Consider the following 17899-nt stretch of genomic DNA (forward strand, 5'->3'; position numbering starts at 1 on the left):
TATATATATATATATATATATATATATATATATATATATATATATATATATATATATATATATATATATATATATATATATGTATGTATGTAGAGGCGCAATGGCCCAGTGGTTAGGGCAGCGGACTCGCGGTCATAGGTTCGCGGTTTCGATTCCCAGACCGGGCGTTGTGAGTGTTTATTGAGTGAAAACACCTAAAAGTTCCACGAGGCTACGGCAGGGGATTTTGGTGAACCCTGCTGTACTCTTTCACCACAACTTTCTCTCACTCTTACTCCCTCTTTCTGTTGTGCCTGTAATTCAAAGGGTCAGCCTTGTCACACTGTGTCACGCTGAATATCCCCGAGAACTACGTTAAGGGCACACGTGTCTGTGGAGTGCTCAGCCACTTGCATGTTCATTTCCGTTGATCAGACCAACTGGAACCCTCGACGTCGTAAGCGACGGAGTGCCAACAACAATATTATATATATATATATATATATATATATATATATATATATATATACATACATATGGAAAATAAGACAAGTTACAAAATGCTAAAATAATTTTATCATCGAGAACATTTTAGTACCGATTTCAGTCATTGCAACTTTTTCAACTTAGAGTAAAGTATGAAAAACAATTAAATTGTGGAAAAATTCAATGAAATGTTTTTTAAAAAAACTATTTCTATAGTTTTCAAATGCAACGGACATTTTCCCTTTTTCTCTCCGTCTCTGTCTCTTATTTTTTTTTTAAGTTGTGGCTTGTAGAGTCGTGTTTGAATTTACACAGTATAAACATGGACATGTTCCCAAACACACACACACACGCATGCACGCACATACACACACACTCAGTTTTTAAATCTTTTTCTAGATTTTGTCATTTCGCTGTGGCCATGCTGGGGCAGCGCTTTGAAGAATTTTAGTCGATAGAATCGACACAATTGATAATTTATTTTTCTTGTTCATCCTGAGACTTATTCTATCTGTCTATTTCGCTGAACCACTCAGTTGCAGGTACATGAATATACCAAAACAGGCTCTCAAACGGTTGGGGGACAAACACAGACACAAACACCCAAATAAATGTTGCTTCCATCCACGAAATCGTGGTCTGAACAGGTAAATAGCTTCACTAGTATTTCTCCCTGGCACGAAACCAAACTCCATCTCATCGAGGCTGACTCTCTTCCACTCACAAGGTTTTGCTCAGCCCGAGGCTATATCAGAAGACATTTGTCCTGGGTGCCATGCAGTGGGACTGAGTTGGGAAGCTATGACTACCATTGCTGAAAATGAATTCCGGAGGCAAATTTATAGAACGATTTTTAAAAATTCTTCCCTTTACAGGGATTTATTCTTAACATATTCATCACGAGAGATACAGGTAACGAATTTTTCATGGGGACTTTATCATTAAATTCTAAAACTGGAGAATTAAGCTGAACGGGATTCCGAGATATTCATCATTACACCATGAAATGTTGTTCTTAAATATAACAAAGACATTATAAAAATGACATTTAAGTAGAGAGAAATTTCAAAAGTATAATGAGTTGCAAAAAGGATGGTTTTTACAGAGACATTGTTGTCTTCTACAGAACTAAAGTTATAAGACATTAAAATTTGCAGAAGAAATTAAGGAACTAACATATTGATTAAAAAAGAAACCAAAAAAAATAATAATAAAGGGAGATAACTGAAAAACACGAAATGTTATTACGTATCAAGGGGAATAACTGCGAAGAGAAAATCTTCAAAAAGTCGAGTGTGTTATAAACGATATTTTGAGAAATAGTTTTTCGAAAAGAGACTTCGATGGAAAACAATTAATTATAAATGGTGGGTGACCAAAGAATTCGTATATTTAATCAGTAAATATGACAAAAAAATGGAGAGTCATCTAGATACAGCTTCTATCTTCACTGGTCTGTCAAACCAGTAATTTCTTATTTTTGTTAGAAGTATTCAGTGACATTTTTTTCTTTTACTGACGTCTTATTTAATATCCACAGTAAAAGTCATGACATAGTATATTGTAAAGAGCAAATAGATAAAACTAGAACTGTACTCGAAAACAAACTTGATAATTTTTCAATCTTTTATGATATATTTGGAGAAAAATATGGAGTCGATGCAGGAATCGGAATTCAGAGATCCAAAAATATATCTATTGAGCCCCAACGACATTATAGAATGCTTTATAACAAAATTATCAGTACAGTAGTTGACCAAATAAAAGCACGATATTCATCCGTAGAAGAGTTTAAATTCATGGAACTTTTGAATTTCAACAAAGTTGATGAATATTGCAAACAATTTCCTGTGGACTCTATACATTCTTTAAAAATCACTTATGGCAGATTTTTTGATCTAATTCGATTACAAAGTGAGCTCAATGTGACGTATTCAATGAAAGATTTTAAAAAGCGAAGTTAAGTCATTTAATGAGTTACATTTACAACAGTGACCTTGTTGAAGCTATGCCAGAACTCTTCAATCTGTGCAAGTTGATTTTGACAACTCCGTCTACCACTGCTTCTGTAGAGCGATCCATTTCTGCATTAAGTAGAATCAAAACATACCAAAGAAATGCGACAGGAGAAAGAAGACTGTATGGGTTAGCACTAATGTCAATTGAAAAAGATTTATTACAACAATTGATGAAACGAGAAGATTTCTATGAAAATGTGATAGATATATTTGCTCAGGAAGATCGAAGAATTGAATTAATTTATAAATGAGGTAAATAACATTTTAGAACCTTAAAATAAAATTAATATATTAAAGGGCTGTACTCTTTCACCACAACTTTCTCTCACTCTTACTCCCTCTTTCTGTTGTGCCTGTAATTCAAAGGGTCAGCCTTGTTACACTGTGTCACGCTGAATATCCCCCGAGAACTACGTTAAGAGTACAACGTTAAGAGTACACGTGTCTGTGGAGTGCTCAGCCACTTGCATGTTCATTTCCGTTGATCAGACCAACTGGAACCCTCGACGTCGTAAGCGACGGAGTGCCAACAACAATATATATACACATACATGTAAGAACGACCGAGCGAACCCAAAAGGAGAAATGGTGACGAATGGAAAACAGGGCTCCTTTTATTAAACGCGTCACACGGTCGAACACAAAATTATATCAAGTGATATATGAATATGTTATACTACGATAACATAGTGATTTCGTAAATAGCCAGTAATGAAGACGATATTGAACACAACCGTATAGAGATGGATACCAGAAATATTTATTGTTGCGTTAATTTGTATGTCTGTGTGTGAGTGTGTATGCGACATAATGAAAACATAATAAAAGACAGGCCGTCGTGTAAATAGAATAGTGTGTATACAAAAGAGTGTGTGCACAAATGTATGTGAATGCGTGAGATGCAGCAGATAGAAAAGAGTCAGTAACACGTGTGAGCATTTGCTAGTTTGTTGAGTACACAATAGTAACATTCTGTATGTAAGAAGATGAGGCGCGTGTGTGGCAGGGCGATCACTCGTTGTGATATTAGGGCTTCCATGCCAAGCCGGGTTCTTGTATACAGTTGTTCGTCGCAGGCTAGGTTCTTGTCTGTTGTCCATCGTGGCGAAAGTGAATCGCACAAACAGAGTTAGAAGTTAGCTGGTGTACGTATAAGTCATGTTGACGATATTGGCGATGCTGGTGGCGAATCTTGTAGTTCGTAGTTGAAGTGTGTTGACGCTAGCGGCAGTCGTAGTGTCGTGTTGACTGGCGATGTCGGTGGCGATGCTGGTAGTAGTCGCAGAGTCGTGTTGCTGCTGTGTGTCGTACGAAGCTGTGCTCGTTGTCGCTGGCTGCTGCTGCTGTTCTGTGTGGTACACGGAACAGTCTCTAAGAGAACTGACCCGAGACGAATTTGCCGCTGAATTTAGGCTATTTATAGTTGTAAGTAGGCTCCCAAAGGCATCAGAAAAATACTCTATCACGTGACCTTATTAGGGGCTACGGTTGGTCAGTTTGCGTTCTGGCGGGAACGGTACGAAGCAGTTGCCGCTTCAAATAATAATTAGTCATGTGATGACAAGGAAAGAGATGTTTTCTACTACGCCCGTGTGTGTCATATTTATAACAGCGGGGAAAATGGTTTCTTTGTGTATAATGGCGATAGAGGGTTTTGTATATAATGGCGATAGTAGTTTCACTACGTACATAAGGAAAATAAGACAAGTTACAAAATGCTAAAATAATTTTATCATCAAGAACATTTTAGTACGAATTTCAGTCATTGCAACTTTTTCAACTTAGAGTAAAGTATGAAAAACAATTAAATTGTGGAAAAATTCAATGAAATGTTTTTTCAAAAAACTATTTCTATAGTTTTCAAATGCAACGGACATTTTCCCTTTTTCTCTCCGTCTCTGTCTCTTATTTTTTTTTAAAGTTGTGGCTTGTAGAGTCGTGTTTGAATTTACACAGTATAAACATGGACATGTTCCCAAACACACACACACGCATGCAGGCATATACACACGCACTCACACACTCAGTTTTTAAATCTTTTTCTTGATTTTGTCATTTCGCTGTGGCCATGCTGGGGCAGCACTTTGAAGAATTTTAGTCGATAGAATCGACACCATTGGTAATTTATTTTTCTTGTTCCTCCTGGAACTTATTCTATCCGTCTATTTCGCTGAACCACTCAGTTACAGGTGCATAAATATACCAAAACAGACTCTCAAACGGTTGGGGGACAAACACAAAAAAAATAAATGTTGCTTCCATCCACGAAATCGTGGCCTGAACAGGTAAATAGCTTCACTAGTGTTTCTCCCCGGCACGAAACCAAACTCCATCTCATCGAGGCTGACTCTCTTCCAGTCACAAGGTTTTGCTCAGCCCGAGGCTATATCAGAAGACATTTGTCCAGGGTGCCATGCAGTGGGATTGAAACCAAGACCACAGAGTTGGGAAGCTATGACTCCCATTGCTGAAAATGAATTTCGGAAGCAAATTTAGAGAACGATTTTTAAAAATTCTTCCCTTTACAGGGATATATTCTTAACATATTCATCACGAGAGATACAGGAAACGAATTTTTCATGGGGACTTTATCATTAAATTCTAAAACTGGAGAAATAAGCTGAACGGGATTCCGAGATATTCATCATTACACCATGAAATGTGGTTCTTAAATATAACAAAGACATTATAAAAATGACATTTAAGTAGAGAGAAATTTCAAAAGTATAATGAGTTGCAAAAAGGATGGTTTTTACAGAGAAATTGTTTTCTTCTGCAGAACTAAAGTTATAAGACATTAAAATTTGCAGAAGAAATTAAGGAACTAACATTTTGATTAAAAAAGAAACCAAAAAAATAATGAAGGGAGATAACTGAAAAACTCATAATGTTAATACGTACAAAGGGGAATAACTGCGAAGAGAAAATCTGCAAAACTTCGAGGCCTTTTGACTCCTTTCACTCGCAGCGAACAAGATTTGAGGTTTCTCGCTGGCAAAAGACAACAGTTGACTCTTCTCAGTTGAAGGGATTTGTGTGTGTAAGTGTATGTGTGTGTGCGTTTGTAAGTGTATGTTTGTGTGTATACGTCTTTGTGTATGTGTTTGTGCGTGTGTGTGTGTAAGTGTATGAATGTATGTGTAAGTGTATAGGCGTATCTGTGTGTGTTTGTGTGTATGCGTCTTTGTGTGTGTGCGTGTTTGTGTGATCGTCTGTTTGTGAGTGTGCGTGTGTGTGTGTTTGTATGTATATACATATAAACTTTTTCCTGCATTTAAATACGTTTTTCCATGATGAAAGCTGCAATGTCTAAAATAGTTATAGGAATATCCTTCATTTCTATGGATTTCTATACCCTTGAAACGGCCGTCGAAGTATCACCACTTAAGTATTTAAACTGGAGTACCCACATCTAATTATTGGGAACTTCAACCTTCATGCTTAAAACATCCATTTATTCACTTTCTCGCAAGGATTTTCACTTTAAGTTTTTTAATATTTCTTAACAACACCTTTAATCTTTAAGTAGGACAATGTTTTCAATGTATACCATTTAAGATGTTAATATATATTTTTATAGTTCAATATAGTTTTTCTCCCCATATATGTATATCATATTTTTATATATTTATGTATCTGTAATTTTTTAATATTTTTTAAGATCTTAATGAGTCATACATTATATATATTTCTAAAATTTGCATATGTCAGTTTTTGTGTCTGATTATATGTTATTTAAATATAATGTATATATATATATATATATATATATATATATATATATATATATATATATATATATAGTGTCTCACGTTGTCACAGTGCTGCCTATATAATAAACAAAAATATTATTATATATATTTGTATGTGTGTCTTCGTGACTGTGTTTGCCCATCCACCCCGCTTGACCACCAGTGTTGCTGTGTTTACATCCTCATAACATAGCAGTTCACCTCATAGAAACCGATAGAATATGTACCAGTTTTAAAAACAATAAAGAAATTATGTTCTGAGTATGGTTATAAAATTGACAATGAGAAAATAAGCCATCTATTGTATATGGACGGTATGGGCTTACTTCTCAAGGTGCCGAGTAGCAAACCCACTGACTTTTCAGGGTTAGTTTTTGCTCCTGTCACCGTTTCGTATTCTTTTAGTATCTCGCCTAGCATCTCGATGTGCTTTTGGCTCGACACTATGATGGTGACATCGTCCGCATATGCCGACACGCTCGTCCCGCAACCCAGCTCCCGTGGGATACCCCTCAGTGTCGCCAGCTTCCGCAGTAGTGGCTCGAGAGTCAATACAACAGAAGCACCGACAGGGGACATTCCTGACGGACCGAACGCGTGATGTCGACCGGTTGTCACAGGTGACCGTTTACCTGAATTACTGATTGGATGCCACTATGCAAGGCAGCGATCCAACTGTGGAAGATGGGACCAAAGCCAGCCGCCAGGTATTGATGGTCGACCCTATCGAAAGCTTTAGATTGATCAGCGCCCCACCCATGCCAGGATCCTCAACTACCCTGTCCAAGATGTAGCGCATGAGGTGGAGGTTGTCATGGATGCTTCTGCCCGGCATGGCACATGTTTGCGACTTGTCGACCAGTTTATCGATGACAAGCACATGCCTCTCGGCTATTGTTTTGGCCAAAATTTTCAAATTTGCGTTGAGCAGAGTGACGGGCTTCTCGCGCAGCTTCGATCCCCTCGTTCCTTAAGGCACGCATTTTAGCTCTGACGACGCAACCTTCGTGTTTGGCGTTGAGGTGTTGGGAGAGGGCCATCCTTGCAGCCAACGTTGGTTGCGCTGCCAGTTGTAAGTGCTTCTTCTAGTTTCTTAACTAAGTCTCCCTCTACTCTATTTCGATCTATCGCTAATTCTTTGCTAAACCTAATCGATTCCGATTTAATTGCCATTTTTAGGGCAAACTACCAGGGGTTGTTAACAATGGCACCTGTTAACGCCCTCTTAATTAACTCGCTAATTCAGTTCCTGTAAACCTGCTGCACTAAGAGCGACACGTTCAGTTTCCAGTAATCGGGACCCTGCCTATGTGACTTATCTCAGTCGAGCGTACACATCACAAATTTGTGATCTGTGTAGCTGACTATTTTAAATTGTGGACATCCTACACTATCTCTATCCGCGGTCCTACATAGAACTCTATCTACATATGATCTCGCCGATCCGACGCGGTTTGTCCACGTCCACCGTAGCACATTTGGATGGTCGAGTCGGAACCTATCAGACAAATGGAAACGTCTGAGCAGGTCTTTAAGGTACTTACATCCCTTTCTACTCCTATCCATTCTCACATAGTCTAGATGCGTGTCCAAGGTGGCGTTCCAGTCCCCTACTAACAGTAAAGGTCGAGACGTTCCCAAGAAAACCTCTAGACGTCTAAAGAAATCTGCCCGACCCGTTAAGGACTGTGCATACACTGCCATCTGACGGAAAGCACACACATTTCTGCCATCGACGTCCAAGACAACCAGCCTACCCTCCGGGTCTAGGAATATTGGCCTTACTTTTAGGTTCAGACTTCCGAATAAGCACCACGGTACCACCACCACCCATGTTTGGTAGACAGGGAGAAAAATAAATGTCGAATTGTCCGCCAAACATGGACTTGAGGGCCCACGGGTTACTGAGTCTGGTTTCACTGATAGCTATGATTTCTACGTTCTGTGACTTGATGTCATTTAGAAGATAGCCTTGTTTCCAAGCTGACGCCAAGCCACGTACATTTACACAACCTAATTTAAACATAATTTTGTCGAAACAGTAAAGAGACGAGAAAGAAGGTTACTTACTCATTTCAAAAGTTTTACATTCGTCCTCCTTTGAAGTGTCTTGGAGGAGGTCTTTAAATAATTTTTTGGATAGGAATTTTTGGAATTCTCCCTACCGCATTTGGAGAGAGGGATTTGAGTGTGTGGTGCTGTGTTTGTGTCATGTGTACTATTTTAATATGTTCTGGTGGTGTTGTTCGTGGGTGATTGTTATTTTTGAAGTCATCTTCACAGATGTTTGTGTGAGATGCGATATTGTTCATTAGTTTTGTGTCTTTTGTGTTTATAGCAGAGAGCATTGTTTGCATTTTTGTGGTGTTGGTGCTGGTTTGGTTGTGTAAGGGGCTTTCAGGGGTTGTGTACCTCCCTGCTTTGCTTGTGTTTGATCTTGTCTTTTTTTTTTTAATCTTTTTCTTTTACCCCCTGTGGCTATTTGCCATTCTACTGGACTTTCATCGTTAGACGAAAAGTCCGACGGATCAGAAGGCGGTAAGGGCAAGGCATCTGGTTCTATGTGTGTACTTTTAGACGTTGTTGTGTTGTGTGGTGTGTGTGTGTGTTGTTGGGGAATTAGGGTTAGTATTTGTCTTTTCTTCATTGATATTTGTTGTTCTTGGTTGTTGTTCTTGGTGCTGCTGGTGGTCTATCTTTTGATGTTGGTGGTGGTGTTGTTTCTCTAGTTGGTTTCGGTGTCAGGGGTAATTGTGATGGTGTTGTTTCTCTTCTTCGTGTTGATGGTGATGTCGTTTGGTTTTGTTTGTTGATTTGTTGCTCTTGTAAATGGTTGATAATTGCAATAGAGACATTAGTCTCTCTCTATCACCTTTCAACATAATTATATATGAAGATACAGTAGAACAATTAACAACATAATAAAAATAAGTTTTATTCTTGGATGATGCTTGGTTTTACAAATCCTGTGTCGTTCAGCTTAGCAGCCGCTGATTCGGTTGTCATCGGAATTGGAAGGTAAAGAGCTTCCTTGATGCATGCCAGAGGAGCAAGCAGCTATCACATCGATGGCATCGTGGTGAAGAGTGCTTCGTTGAGGAGCGAGGTGTTCTCACGTCGAAGGTCTCTCACTCAACTGAGTTATAAAACGAAAGTAACTCTTTAAGTACTGGTTTTACTACGCATGCGCACTCGAGGGGTTTCCGGTGGTGAAGTCCCTTGTGCATGTGCAGATTGTACTTCCTCAATGGCGGCTATAATTTCGCGCCACTACACTCTTGACGAGATTGCATTTCTTTGTATATTTCTTGGGTCATTTGTGGGTTTGGTGGTGTTGGCACCAAACGTTGTCTTCTATTTGTTTTGTGTTTTGATTGTAATTGTTCTCCTTGTTGTTGTTTGTTATGTGCCAAAACGCTCTGTCTTTCTCTCTCTCTCTCTCTTTCCTTCTCTCTTTACGCATCTGTTCCAACATACATTTGATTCGATCTTTCTTTCTCTCCCTCTCCTCAATATATATATATATGTAGTGGCGCGTGTGGCCGCCATCTTGGGAAGTGCCATTGCGCATGTGCAAGGGACTTGCCGTCAGCGGAAGTACTCGAGCACGCATGCGCAATGCAACAGGTGGAGAGAGAGCAATAGCGTTCGATCTCTTTTCTCTCTAGCAGCTGTCGTGACAAGACGTTCTTCCAGGCTCTCTCAACTCGACCCCCGACCTGTGGTCAAAGCTTCTTTGGTATCCCAGCGGCATGCCTGTTCACACAGGAACGAAAACGGCTCTACACCAACCTGGAATAAATTATTGATCTGTTGTTACCGTTATCCCTCGTGTTGTTGTATTTCTGGATTTAATGATTAATATAAGAACTAGGGAGAGATGGCCGAGCCGTCATATCTCATCCAATTCTTATATATATATATATAACACATTCGCTTCGTCTTTCTCACTCTCTCCCCTCGCTATAATATTAAGCATTTCTCTTCCCCTGTCTCTCTCTCTCTCTTTCTCACTCTTTCAATCTCAGCTTAAACTCGTCCACTTTTACCAAGACGAATATATCATGATCTCTTTGTCTCTAGCTTTCTTACTGTCTTCCTTTCTTTCTGTCAATCTGTCTGTCTCTTACTTTCTTTCTGTCTCTCTCCTAAACATATCTACCCCCTCTTTCAAAACATATATATCATTTGCCTTCTCTGTCTCTTCTCTCTTTCTTTTTATAACTTCCCACCTCAATGTATATTAATGTATCACTTATCCTCTCTCACCTCCATCGCAACGGCCTGTGAAGCAAGGAACAATTATTTAACAATCAACAGACAATTTGTCAACAATTATCCAAGAATACCTTTGGAAATGCAAATCTGGAAAACGACAACACAAACACTGAATGATCTCAATATTCCGATACATAAAGATCGACTTTCATCCTTTTGGGGTCGATAAATTAAGTACCAGTTGCATACTATCCCCTCCTCCAACATTTCGGGCCTTGTGCCTAAAATTGTTGTTGCTGGCACTCCGTCGCTTACGACGTGGAGTGTTCCACTTGATCCGATCAACGGAACAGCCTGCTCATGAAATTAACGTGCAAGTGGCTGAGCACTCCACAGACACGTGTACCCTTAACATAGTTCTCGGAGATATTCAGCGTGACACAGAGTGTGACAAGGCTGACCCTTTGAATTACAGGCACAACAGAAACAGGAAGAAAGAGTGAGAGAAAGTCGTTGTGAAAGAGTACAGCAGGGTTCGCCACCATCCCCTGCCGGGGGCCTCGTGGAGCTTTAGGTGTTTTCGCTCAATAAACACTCACAACGCCCGGTCTTGGAATCGAAACCGCGATCCTATGACCGCGAGTCCACTGCCCTAACCACTGGGCCATTGCGCCTGAAATAGAATAGAATATAATAATACGTAAAGGGAGATAATTAGACATTACTGTTTCAAATATTTCAGGCGTGGAATATACGCATGCGCATTGAAACGTGATTCCTGATTAACGTTGACTTCCGGTTCAGTGTCCTTTCAATGAATTTCTTTTAATCAGCTGATAATAATAAATCCATTTAGAATTCTTAAAATACGTTTCTCAATTGCCATATACACACATATATAAACAACACGATCCTTTATGAGACATTTCCGTAAGTATTAATGAAAATATTCTGTTTTTAATTCTGGAGACTTTTGGCGCCAAAATTTTTCGTTTCTTTTCTAGGTTTTATGAATGAAAGATGTCCTTGATTTGTGCGGGATTTGGCTGGTATTTCTGTTTATGAATGAGAAATGTCCTTGATTCGTGCGGGATTTGGTTGGTATTTCTATTTGTGAATGAGAAATGTCCTTGATTTGTGCGGGATTTGGCTGCTATTTCTAGCTATGGGAGAGAGGTGTCTGCAATTTGTGTGGGTTTGGTGTCTTGTTTCTTTCTGTGGAAGCTTCCTTCTACACTGTCCATCGTTGCCAAGTTTGGAAATGGAAAATCTACGTTTTATTTTCGTTGTAACTCTATAAATGTAATTTATTGGATTAGTTGCGATGAATGTGGCGTCGAGTATGTAGGAGAAACTACTCAGGAATTACATCCGATGAAACACACACACACACACACACTCTCTCTCTCTCTCTCTCTCTCACACACACACACACATAGAAGACACCTTCTCTCTCTCTTTCAGTCAAACACACACTACAAAAAGATTCGAGAAAAAGTGCATAGATAAGATTTACGCTCTCTCGCTATCTCTCACACACACATACACACACTGTGATACACTCTCTTTCTCATGCACACACACACAGTGATACACTCTCTCTCAGTGAATCACTCACACTCATTCAAAAGAGATGCGAGGAAAAACAAAAAAAAAAAATGTAAGATTTTCTCTCTCTCACACACACAGCAACACATATCTTCTCTCTCTCTCTCTATCTCTCTCTCTCTCTCTCTCTCTCTCTCTCTCTCTCTCTCTCTCTCTCTCTCTCTCTCTCTCTCTCTCTTTCTTCCTCTCTCATACACACACAACACACACTTTCTGTCTCACACCCCTCGTCAACGCATCCACACGTCCCTGTCAATTTTCTCACTTTCACTTTATGCTGACATCAAATGTAATGTACATTTCCAGCCACAGAAATAAATAATATCTGCAATGTATTGTATGAGTTTGTGGGTGTTGTGGGATGTTTCTCTGAAAATGAGGCAATACACACACACACACACACACACCTCTTCCAGTATAACGGAGACAATAAATTTCTGACCGTTACTTCGCAAACTGTTACGACCCTTGTCCACAAAAGCCTCTATAGAAGGTTTTTCTGTCCTTCTGATCCTAGATGCCCCATTGCTCCATAAATGACAAATCTAAAGAGTGTAGAACCTTCTGTGGAACATATTTCATATATTTTCCAAGAATACACGAAATCCGCGGAAAAACATTGATTTTACGTGAGATCAAACTAATGGTCAGTCACACATACATACACATCTTTCGTCTTGAATATTATAGATATGATGGGCTTCTTTCAGTTTCTGTCTACCAAATCCATTCACAAAGCTTTGGTTGGCACGAGGCTATAGTAGAAGTCACATGCCCAAGGTGCCACACTATGGTACTGAAACCAGTATCGTGTGGTTGGGAAGCATGCTTCTTACCACACAGCCACGCCTGTGCCTCTGTGTATATATATACATGTAAATAGCCAGACAGGCAGGAACAGATCCATGTACGCAGCAAGTAAATACACACATGCACAGACTCGGTCATATGTGTAAATACATAGACATATACATATACACACATCTATATATGTAGATGCTTGTGTGTGTATGTACACTGTATGGATATGTGTGGATATGTAAGCTTCACACAAGATTCTGTGATGGAAATTTTAATAAATTAAAATATTCAGCTGTTAAATACTTATTCTTACAGTTTATCTCAACAGAAATGAATCTGTATTTTTGACATAGCCTCTGTATCTTACACTGTTGTTTCCATATAATTTCAGAACATCAGATGCCATTGATTTAACAGAAGAAACGGCCTCAGTATTTACCATTTTAATGAAGACTAAAGGAAAATATTATACAAAACAGAAGTAGGACATTGTTTCTGCAAATCTGTCGTAGAATTCCTGTGAAACATTTGCTCTGAAATAATACTATTAGCCAAGTTTGTGAACACCACTGACTGGAGTGTGAAGAAGAGGAGCTTCTGTGCTGATGAAACTTGGATAAATTTATGTAATTGCTGCTAGAGAAAGGCAACACTGGATTGAAATACAACAGCAGAAGTATTTGTACGGAATTAAGTATAAGAATAAAACAAGAAAAAAATTTTAACTGGGATTTGAGAAGAAAATAATGGAAAAGAGAGAGAAGCTTAAAGAATTGATTTCCTCTGAACAAATGAAAGAGAAAAGAAAATTGTCTTGTGACTGTGACATCTGTAAAAAGGTCTTCTCTCTCAAATGTAACCTAAATTCCCACAAACGTATTCATACAGGAGAGAAACCATATCATTGTGATATCTGTGGTAAATCATTCTCCGCAAGTAATAACTTGACAGCACACATACGTTTTCACAGAGGAGAGAAACTGTATCATTGTGATATTTGTGATAAATCATTCACTCAAAATAGTGTCTTAACTACACACAAACGTAGTCATACAGGAGAGAGACCGTATCATCGTGACGTTTGTGGCAAATCCTTCTATCAAAATAGTAACTTAACAAAACACAAAGATATTCATACGAGGGAGAAAGGAAAAGGTTAGTTTCTGTAGTTGAGACTTTTTGTTTCTTTCCAATATTCACCTCCCACTCATGTATCTACTTTCCATGGTGTAAGGACCTCTTATACCAAATCTTGTCCTCCTCATAACCCTACACATTATTCTTTATTGAATAACGCATCCTGTAATTACAGCATATTTCCTGTTTATTGTATTTTAAATGCTTCACTCATTAAATATATTATACAATAACTTACATTATTAATTTTATTTATGCTCAGGAATATTGTAAAGTTGTCAAATATATACAGAAAAAATGACTCCCAAATACAAAAAAGAAGAAAGCACAAAGGAAGTACGTGTGACATAAGTGTAGTTTAGTGCCCCACATCAGGCTGATTCCTTGTTAGTTTCTGAATAATGTTTTTCTTTAAATTAAACTTTGCAGAGATAGTCTTTGAATTATCCAAATTATGATGATTTTCATTAAACAGAAGCGTTTGGGAGATTTCTCACTATCCTTTGTCAACTCTGTTCCACTTTGATAAACTTATCCACTTCTACATGTGAGGTTAAATTCATTTCAGCCTAGATAACCTATAAAATATCTTTTGTTACTCTGACCTAGCTTAGCTAAGGAATTTTTATAAAAACGGAACAGTAAATAGAATGCTCTCTTTCTTTTACTTGACATCTCTTGTCTCAGTAATGTCAGACATAAAGATGTCTCTTTAGTTGCTGGATGTTACAGATGTAACATTTCTCTCTTATCCTGTCTTATCAGGGATATTTACATGATGGACAACAACTACACTCAGTCTTTATGTATTAACAACTCGAAATAGTTCTTTAGCTGATAATTCTAAACAAAAGCCAGTTCACCTGTGATCTATTTCTTGTGTCATTTATTCTATTTATGACGAATTTAACAACATGTGGCTTTATACATGTAGGGTGTTTGGCTTAAATTTGACAGTTTGCATTAAAATAACACAAACCACAGTATCCCATCCAAAAATAAAAGTATACTAAAAGACCCCAAAATATCAACTAGATTATGGCTGGGAGGCAGCAGTTTACTCAAAGTAGCCACCCTCAGCTTCCACCATGGTCATAAGACAGCTCCAGAAGATTTTTTCTGAAAGATGACATAAAATATTGTGAAATTAAGCCTGAACACACTCTGGACCAACGTTTGTCTTTACAAAATTTCAGACCCTGAACTTGTGATGTGTAAATTGTTTGTTCCTTAAAGGCATCATATCAATGTGCCTTTTATATGGATTATATCAAACAGCCATGAAAAACTTTTCCAGAAAAATGAATTTCACTTTACAAATCTGCATCCTGAACAAAATCATTCATAAATAATAATAATAAAAAAAAAGACAATTATCATCTCGAAGGGGAAGTCATCTGTAGGTAACAATAAAAAAATATATATATTCTGTAAGAAATAACTCAACTTTTAGATCTACTCTCTCTCTCTGTCACCATCAGCCACTCTCTACTAATTTACCACACTTTTTATGTTTCTCTCTCTCTCCCTCTGTCTGTCTGTCTGTCTGTCTCTCTCTGTATATATTATCTCTCACATATTTCATTCAATTTGTTTTAAACTTTGTCTTCTAATGTTAGCTTCCACAGCTATCACGTACAAATCGTGTTTTCTGATTAGGAAATATGACCAAGTTTTAAACCTCTGTAACAATTTTCTAAAATGTTTCCCGAATAAATTAATCACAAACTGGGATTCAGTGTGAAAAAGTACATCAATATTCGAAGTTACCTTTCAGTTACTTTTGAAGGTTCAAAATCTGTGGGGATAACAGCAAACGCCTCTCTATTTGTCTATCTCTTTCATTTCTCACCTTCCTAATGGTAAACTGTATAGTTACCTCTCTTTCTCTCTCTCTCTCTGCATATGAGTGTGTGTGTGTGTGTGTGTAAGGGATTTGACTAGAGTGCCAGAGTGATTTAAAAATGGTATGTAAAAGATAATTTATATTCTGTCTACTCTCGCTGAATGTATTTTAGTTACAGCCACACCTTGATTACGTCTGTCCAGAATAGTCCTCCTTTGGTATTTTCCATTTTTGGTGGCTCAAGAGACAGAAACATTGATGTCTTGGAACCCAACAGGTGGCAGCACTGGACAGATATGATGCTTTTACACAGTTTTTTTTTTACCATAAGTGAGAATGTTTTCTCTGCAGTAACTGCAGTCTATTTTGTGTTTAATATGTCTGAGTGTGTGTATGTATATGTATATTTCTGAATGTATTTCTACATATGTATATACTTTATGTGCAGATATCTATGTATATGTTTGGGTATTGTGAATATGAGGTATACTAGAATGAAAAATGCGAGGAAGGGATAAAAATATTCTTACATATTTGATAAACCTGGAAAAATACAGGATAAGAAGTAAGCCTAAAATAAAAGAAAAGAGCTTGAAATATTGGAGCTAAAATGAAATATGAATGGGTTTCCAGTTGAATAAAATATTAAATTAAGACAAGCTACTTTTATATTGCTCTAAATTGAATAGCACATTCTTTATATTGAGTATTATGAAAGTAATTAACATTTAACAGAAATAAAAAGTTTTAACAAAGAAGGCAATAAAAAAAAAAATGAAACACTAACCATGAGAAATGAGGAATCAAATGAATTAGGAGAGATGGGTGATTAAAAAACAAAACGATTATAGACTGGATTTTCTGTTTGCCTTGTATTGACAAGTTGTCATTGAAGTATCTTTATAATTGCAAGACGTATATTTACAACTGTTAATTACTGAAAGCTGCATAACGTTTTTTCTCCTTCATATACTTTTATGGGGTAAACAAAAAAAGATCCATCTGGTGGATTGAACACAAAGTATAGTTTGCTTTTCAAATAGCTGAGATATTTTGAGTTAGAAAATGCAAGGGTTTACCTACCAATTCTTTGGCTACTTCAAACTGTATAACCAAACTCGCCATGTGTTCAATAGTAGTATTTATAGTGCTGCCACACAGTTAAAAACACACCAAAATCAAAAGGCCTGCAATTTGGGAGTAAAGGGGATTCATAGAACAATCTGAAAAGAAAGCTTATTGAGAAATTGTGAACAAGATTTTATTAATATGTGTTTGATTTTTGTCAGATAAGAGCAGTTTTCTGAGATTACCAAATAAGGCCTCAAATACATCTCATACCTGTATATATATGCAAACATTTAAACAAATATTAATGTTTAGAGTTAAAGCTTGCTTAAATCTACAATAAAATTCTATAATTCATTTTGTTGTAATTATTATTATAGTTGTAAGCGGTTACTATTTAATAAAAGAGTGAAAGATATATCTTAATTTTTATCTTTACACTTAGGATCAAAACCCTGCAATTATTTCTTTTTATAGTTTCTGTATTTATTGCTAATACAAGAATTCTTCTGTGATATTGTGAGTCATCTCTGAGAAGTCTTTTCTTAATTAATTCCCAACAATTAAAAACAAAATGAAAATGAACTTTCCTCATTTTCAATAACACTCTACATACACCGTATATGAATATTCTGCATGAGGTTGAAAAAAATCGGGTGAAGTCGTAATTTCTGAAGCCTAATGGTACACTCACTGGTCGTTGATTGTCTAAATTCCATTTCTTTTCCTTTTTCGAGACTTATTCACGTTTGACTATATTCACCAAAAATATATTTCACGATAGAATTGAGAAGGCTGCTGACCGGTGTGAAATAGACACAAACAACTGGTGAGTGTGTTTATAGCCAATATTATGTAAGAAATTATTTGTATTAAAAATATCACAGCTGTAAGTTATCTCAAGAATGTAAATATAGATGGAGCGATGTAAAATATAAAGCAGGGAAGCTGTTATCAGCAACTGTTGTATTTGTTTCCATGTACGA

At 37.3% G+C, this 17899-nt stretch overlaps 1 protein-coding gene and 1 pseudogene across 1 annotated transcript; one reads left to right on the forward strand and one right to left on the reverse strand.

The window, feature by feature from the left end:
- LOC149130298 (uncharacterized) overlaps window positions 1–8069 on the reverse strand; it is a 27200-nt pseudogene extending 19131 nt beyond the window's left edge.
- Window positions 8070–11151: 3082 nt separating this feature from the next.
- Window positions 11152–15756, forward strand: LOC149130299 (uncharacterized). The gene is made up of 2 exons (XM_089345308.1): window positions 11152–11383; window positions 13254–15756. Exon 2 carries the CDS (start codon window positions 13609–13611, stop codon window positions 14020–14022), a length of 414 nt encoding a protein of 137 aa, XP_089201434.1. The 5' UTR covers window positions 11152–11383; window positions 13254–13608; the 3' UTR covers window positions 14023–15756.
- The last annotated feature ends 2143 nt before the right edge of the window (window positions 15757–17899 follow it).

This window comes from Octopus bimaculoides, chromosome 29 (assembly GCF_046866305.1).
Source record: "Octopus bimaculoides isolate indiv1 chromosome 29, ASM4686630v1, whole genome shotgun sequence".
NCBI lineage: Eukaryota > Metazoa > Mollusca > Cephalopoda > Octopoda > Octopodidae > Octopus > Octopus bimaculoides.

Coding starts and splice junctions, on each gene's coding strand:
- LOC149130299 (XM_089345308.1), top strand. CDS start 13,609: ATGGAAAAGAGAGAGAAGCTTAAAGAATTGATTTCCTCTGAACAAATG.